This window comes from Varroa jacobsoni, unplaced genomic scaffold (assembly GCF_002532875.2).
Source record: "Varroa jacobsoni isolate VJ856 unplaced genomic scaffold, vjacob_1.0 scaffold_1489, whole genome shotgun sequence".
Classification (NCBI taxonomy): domain Eukaryota; kingdom Metazoa; phylum Arthropoda; class Arachnida; order Mesostigmata; family Varroidae; genus Varroa; species Varroa jacobsoni.
Genome location: NW_019214391.1, coordinates 208,360 through 215,457, shown reverse-complemented (window position 1 = coordinate 215,457; position 7,098 = coordinate 208,360). Strand labels below are relative to the sequence as shown.

General features: G+C 40.6%; 1 protein-coding gene and 1 long non-coding RNA gene across 2 annotated transcripts in view; both read left to right on the top strand.

Annotated features, from left to right (window-relative positions):
* The first annotated feature begins 997 nt into the window (after positions 1-997).
* kkv (hyaluronan synthase-like protein kkv) overlaps positions 998-7,098 on the top strand; it is a 133,098-nt gene continuing 126,997 nt past the window's right edge. The window contains exon 1 of the mRNA XM_022850806.2: positions 998-1,137. Within this exon, the coding sequence (XP_022706541.1) occupies positions 1,028-1,137 (110 nt within the window). The 5' untranslated portion in view covers positions 998-1,027. The remainder of the gene's footprint in view (positions 1,138-7,098) is intronic.
* On the top strand, positions 1,833-5,654 carry LOC111270544 (uncharacterized). Its single transcript, XR_002686340.2, has 3 exons — positions 1,833-2,066; positions 4,494-4,630; positions 5,246-5,654. It is a non-coding gene; the product is annotated as an uncharacterized LOC111270544 (long non-coding RNA).

The following is a 7,098-nucleotide window of genomic DNA, read 5'->3' as shown; positions in this document are numbered from 1 at the left end:
AATTATTCCTTTATTCCAGTAGCCCAAAGTTCATCATATACACGATAAAGTTTACTTCCGATCATCACAATTACTGCCACCATCAGGGAGGAAGAGATCTTATTTTTGGAATAGCTAGCTGAGTCCGGCGGTCTGCGGTCTGATCAATATTTATCATTTATTGTACAAAGAAATAAACTGCATAGTCCGACAACAGTTTAGCTTTGCGATGCCAACTCACACTATTTAAAGACTAAACTTAATAAATAAAGCATTAGTCATAGCGCTGCTGTAAATGTATCTTTGTAAACAACTATGATAATGAACGATTTCAGGGCCTTTTAACTATTCGGTAAAACAGAATATAATAGCGCCTTGCATACCTGACCAAGATAAAAGTCCTTTTCATACATCCTTTGAGGTAAACAGGCACTCGTATCTGCTATAGGACTTACTCTCGCTCGGGTTACATTTATAAAGGTTATTGCTACCGTTAATCGGGTTCCAATGGCGATGTCCCTTTTGGTAGTGATGATCATTTCGAAGCGTTAAAGATGTTGTCTTCGTGACAATGCTTGTGAGTTCTGCGTTATTATTATTGATATAAGAATGTGTTATCCTAATCCAGTCGTAACTTGCTGCTAATCGTGTTGTTATTATTTTAAGTATGAAGTGTTCTACAGGTGGTTTTACACGTTGCTGAGGCTCCTGTTAAGGCCAAAAAGCTGCGAAGTGTTATCGACATTTGAATGAGTTGTTTGAAAGTTTATTATCGTCCATGTACACTTTCCGCTATACATATCAGTTATTTTTTTCAACGAGTGCCAGAATCCCTGTTACTTCTATGCTATGTTTAACGTCTTTCGCGGCCTTTGCGTTGTTTTCTACTTTTTGGCTAAGCGTGTCTCACATGTTACTTTCACTCTTACGTCGATTGCAGGAGTAAGGATTCCGGGCCAAGCGAAGGCCTGGGCTCTCACTCGGCGTCCGTCTCCGACCCGTCCGCACCTTCATCTTCGTTTCCGGAGAAAATCTTTGATTTCGAAGAATGAGCCAGAAGTACGGTTCGAAGGATGGCATTTTTTCTGGGCAGCCCCCAGCGAACGACGTTGACTATGAAGACGATGACGATCCGAGCATTCCGCTTTACGCTGGAAGGTTCGTTATATTTTAAATAAATTTTTGCGTTTTTGCCTGATTTACCAGTGAGTGCCATATTCACGAACATGTTCATGTTTGAATCGCTGCCCAAACATCACATGACGAGTTTTTAAAGCATCACAAACTAGCTCTCTGTTTCCTATGAAAACTCGAAATTATCAAATCAGCTACGTAATTCATATAATACTCGCTAACGAACAACAAAACAAATTAGAAACAGGGTTCTGTTTCAAGATAAAGTTGTCATGTTCTTTGGTCTTGTGCAGGGGTGATCACAAGAGGCATTATCGATGCTACAGTATCTCATATCGGAAACCATGCGTTGTGTTATGATAATGAAACTCTCTTGAAGACCTACCTCAGTGTTTTGCATTTTGAGTCAGTCACCTCCTTCATACACAGCTATACAGTACTATCAAATAGCTATTAAGCAATTAAAATTACGCCTCAGTACGCAGCTCGCCATTTTTCTAGCTTCATATTTGTTGTCACGTTTTAAAACGACGCTAAAATACGTCATCTGCAGTAAACGTTCGGCGTTCGCTTAGCTGGTCAATCACTTACTTCAAAGTGAACGATAGTTGTAAACACAGTCACGCGCACAACAAACTAGCTCTTAGCTTAAATAGACTTAGGCCGGATAGGTCCTTCCGAATATACGGACGCAATTATTGCTGCTATTCGAGCGTAAATTACGTTTTCTTTGGCCTGGGATGACAGGAACGTCATTTTCTATACAGACGTAGGACTTTGTGTTGGTTGCAGCGGATTTAACTTTTGACTGCTAAATCTTTTACGCGGACAGCTTGTCACTTGCGTGTACAGAAAGTCTACATGTTCACGCCTGTCAATATGGTGTTGCAGCTTATAGTTAAACCTCGTACTTTACACGAGGTTAGGATCAGGGTATCACTTAGATTCTACAGGTGCGTAAGTGAACGAAAAAGTGTCTCCGTGTACGTTCGAAGGCTTGTCTTTGTGTCTTATCCTTTTTCTCCGGAGATATTAAATAGGGCTACAAGATGATCTCCGTGATGTAGTGTTATATCGTTTATGCAGTTATGGATGCCCTGACTCTGTAATGGAAACGAGCGACGGGTCGAGGGTCATCGCATCCACTGCTTTCATCGCGTTGGGTGCGAAGTCCAAACGACTTAGGGAGGATCGCACAACAATTGCGAATGTCCTCCCGTAGCGGGCCATGTCTTTTACCTAGTCTCGTGCTATGCCCGCGTACTAACGTCATCTCAGGACTAGAAAAAGGGCCGCGAGAGCTTTGTTTACCTGTCCCCGAATTCTCCAATAGATACACTGTATCTACGCCCTGTATATTGCGGAAGAAAACTAACATGCGAGCCTTCAGATGAACGACATAACGCATATTGTCTCTAGACAGACGGGACGAGACGCGCGTTTAGGATTTCTGACATTTATCCAAAGCAGCGAAAGAAATTGCTGGTTTGCGGATCTTCAGTGGTTAGGCAGATGCTCATTATAATATATAGACAAGATCATTTATGTATAAATATACACTGTTGGAATTTAAGTGAGCTCGTGTGGCGTGCAGATTTGTTCCTTCTTACTTTCCGCGTAGTCGTGTGAAGCACCAAGCGGCCAATGAATTTACCTTTGGCAATATCGTTGTGATAATATTAAAATGAACATGCAAAGAGGTTGTATTGATTAAGTTTTAAATCCAAATGGATGTTGCCTAAAGGTAATAGTAAACCCCTACCGATAATATGCTACCGTTGCTTTTTCATTAGTATAAAACTATATCAAACTACGAACTCTAGGGTTTACTTTATAGTATTAATGTTGTGAAGAAGGTTTATGCGTATACCTTTTTTTTTTTTTGCATATGACTGGGCTCTCTATAGAACACAGTTTGTTCGAATGTATGAAAAAAACAATGGATCGTTTACCAGCAACCTGTTTGACGGCCTGCCCGCGTAAGTAAAAGCCGGCTTAGGTGAGGAGGTTAGCGTCTTTGAGAGCTTAGCACCTTGATGTTCAAAGACAGGTTTCAGTTAGAGAGGGCACAGCACTAGCCCTAAGACTCATCACCACACTCGGCAAAATAATTGTCTGAGCTGTTTTGACGGAGGTACCAGTGAGGAAGGGCAGAGCAGTGGTAACTGGGCCCAAGTTGATCTGGACTAATCGATTTAGCAGTGTTTGACGGACAACTTAGAAGGCTATAATAGGTAGAGTAGCGAAACCGACTTAGTAGTCTCCGATAAACTAATTCGTCTGTGTTTACTGCATCACATGTGCGGGGGTGCCAGCGGGAGTTAAGAAGCGCGTATTAATTACTGCTCTGGCCTGATAATATTGATTTGAATTTCATATTGAATGTATCGAGTCTAGATTCATGGGATGTGGTGTTAGCTTCGTAGAACAGACGATCCCTTACGTGTGCGTGATGCGTGTGATTTATATTGCCACGTTCTTCTGACCGCGTTCAATTCAATGGCATAGAGGTCTCATAATGCAATGTCAAACAAAATCAACTAATGGCACTGTACGGTAGAGTTAATCGCATCGTAGCTAAGGAAACATATCCTTAGTTCTCAAAGTGTATCAAACTTTTGCCCTTAGCTTTTCTAATTACATTGAAATCTGTAAATAGAACTAAAAAGCGTATCGATGGGGAAACCAATTCACTACGTGTTTGTGTTCCCGACTGTTCGTGTCTAAATGATGTGTATGGCAGAATAACTAATATATATATATATATAATTTTTTTCTATAGTAGATCAAGGCTTAACCTTGACGAGTTTTCGATGGGTAAAATTATGCTCTCATGTGAAAATATCTAGCTTTTATGAGACTGCGAAATTCTTCTGATTCAGTAAGTTGACAAATGGCCACATCATGAGATAAGAAGCGGAAACTATTATAAATTATTACAGTGTAATTAAATTGAGAATACGTTGAACATACGTGTCAGCTGCAAGTGTACGCTAGTTCAGTACTCGTATATATAGTTTGGTCGGAGCCAATCACTCTGATGCTGTGGCACCTGATTCCACAACAGACTTCTTGTTGCTTTGAGTCTATAAGCACAAATGCAACAAAGACAGTAGCTTGATCTTATATACGTGATACATTGAGGTTTTAGTAAATGCCACGTGCGTTAGACGCATTGCATCCTTCGAGTTATCGGTCTGAATAAATAGCGGGCTCTGTATGGACAGCGAAGTCCTGTAACGGTTTTGACTTCGCTTAATTATCAAAAGCGGTCAGGTGGTGAGGTCCAAGAATGGTAAATAAAAAAAATGCTAGTAGATTTCGAGTCATCTCAAGCTTCTGTGCTATCACTACCATTATCATTATGAGTTTTCCGTCAGGGAGTTCAAGACGCGGGAGAAGAGTAAAAAGAACGAAACAACCCTGCTTGTGTTGTTTTCCGAAAAATTCGAAGTTACGTTCCGAAGCAATTCCGAGCCTCAGAAGGAGGAAGAACGAAGATAGCGGTCCAGTAATGGTAATTATCGTACTCTACATCGTTATTTCATCTGTCTGGGGCGACTAAGTCCCAAACTTGGGCCGCATGCAATCAGATCTAAAAGGAAAGTAGCTCCCTCAGCGACTCGGTCGTGCGTTAATACATTAACTCATACGCCTACAGAAATCAATAGAACCAACATTTATTTAAGAATTTACACTGTGTATCAAATTGGCTAACGTACTGGGCTGTCGGCACATCGGGGGGGGGGGGGGGGGTCGTCAATAGCCTTAATATATTAAACAATAGCAGGTTGACCTTGTCAGCACAATCTCAATTTGCTACAACGCTAGACGGTGTGCATAAGTAAAAGTTCGCTATGAGAAATCATTTGATCGATCGTTTGCGAGTAAAATTTCTATTTGGATTTAATCGAATGTTATTATCTCGTACAGAAAATGTCCAGTTGTCCGGTACCAAGTTCATGATATATTCGGAATATAGAGACGAATCGTGTTGTTTTGTAATGTAAGATTGATTTTGCCCATAATTTATTGATGCCATTCTCCGACATGATCGATAATGGTACTACTTATTAGCCCCATAATAATAACAATAATATTATTATACTTATCGGTAATCTTCTGAATACAGCTGATGGCGACGACGACGGCGTTTGAGCGGGATCGTTACAACGGCTAGACGCCGGCACATCTGGATACGCAAATTTCTTCCATGAAATGAAAAACACTTCAATTTTGTAAATTAATTTAACTGGGTTCCACCGTTCGACAAAGTGAATCGTGTATTGAACCTTTCTACTTTAGCGAGTGAGGCAACTTCTACGCGAAACGAAAGCGTACGAAAAAAACAAGACAGCATCGAAGTGTCCGGAGCTGAACCTTATTGGCCGTAACTTTACAATAGCTTTACATAGCGAACCATAACGGAACTTGGTAACACATCAGATACATAAGCATAGAATAATAGCGTGAATAACGTAAACCAATCGACGACAAGGTAACTTTATATAAATTCATAAATAAAAATTATGGTAGCGTTACCGGGCAGGTTCTTATTTTTGAGTTCTAACTAAGAATCAACAGAACGGCCAAAACTGACCTGACCTTTGATTAGCACAATGCGTATGGTACGACGCCTAAATACATTGTATTCATATTCATTATCTTCGTTCATTTCAAGGCTAGGTTTGGCTAAATTAAAGTTTTCAATAGAACAGGACCTGGTTTGAGTGATTTTACTTAGTAGTAAATGAGCTAGTTTAATAGTATAGCCTGATAGCCTTCCGATAGTACATATACATACATATGTATGTATGTATGGCGCATAGACTCGTCTGCTTTGACAATACAAAAGACAGGTAATATTGTGGATAAGCTACTTCACGAGTTCTCAAAATCACCAGGATCAGAGCAGCGCTGAAGATGATGATTTGTCGGTAGAGACAATGCCAGCTGAAATGAACAAACAGGTACCATAGCTATTATTGCGTTATTTATGGAGTTTGATCACCGTTTGTTTAATTTTTGCCGCCATTGTACTCTCACTCGTTCGGTACTGCATATATTGATTGTAAAAAAATGTGCAGGGTAGTTTCAAGCGACACGCACAAATCGCATTGGGCATCCGATACGTTTGGGCGCAGGATGGGGCTGGCTTTTCGGCTGACGGCCGATATCAGAGCATTGGTTGTGAGTGCCTCTGAGTAAGCTATTGAAGCTAGATAGCAACCAATTGTTTTAAGCTAGAGAGTTTCGTCTGCAACAGAGCGTTCACATTTACTTGACGACGTTTATGTAAAGCGAGGAGTACCTAATCGCTTAACGGGAGAACCGACTAATCAGCTTTGCAAAGAAATTATCGATGAAACAAATCTCTTGAAGTCATATTGCCAACCCGGCTTTGTTCAAGTCGAAGACCTCCCCTCAATTTCTAAGCAGTAAATATTTGCCTAGCTGGATTAAGCCATAAAATGCTAGGAGAAGATGTACAGCTTCTCCTATGATAATTAATCCAATAAAAGTCGATAAAAATTACACGTTTTTACAACGCGAGTAAGCACAGACTCATTCGGCAAATATGTGTGTCTTCACGAAAGTGAGTTTCTACGGCATTATACGATACGTGTATGATGATTGCTTACGGCTGTTACGGGAGTGGCTCCAGTAAAGGCTGTTGCGTCTGCTCAACCCAATTATTACCAAGGTTAATCTATTATAAATAACGCCATACCTGTACATAGGCTTTTGCCGGGCGTATACAGGAGAGCGCAGGCGTATATCCAGGGGCAGAATGAAGAAGCCGGGCAAGTAGCGAATAGTATGGGTATCGACTGATTGCACGCGACTATGATTTACATCAACTGAAACGTTTCATAATAGACACATAGTAATTAAGCGATCAATGAGGAAGCCATATGAAAACAGATAAGAGCTAGTTAGAATAGTAACGGTAATGCATTGATCTGTCGAAAGAAACAAACGGCC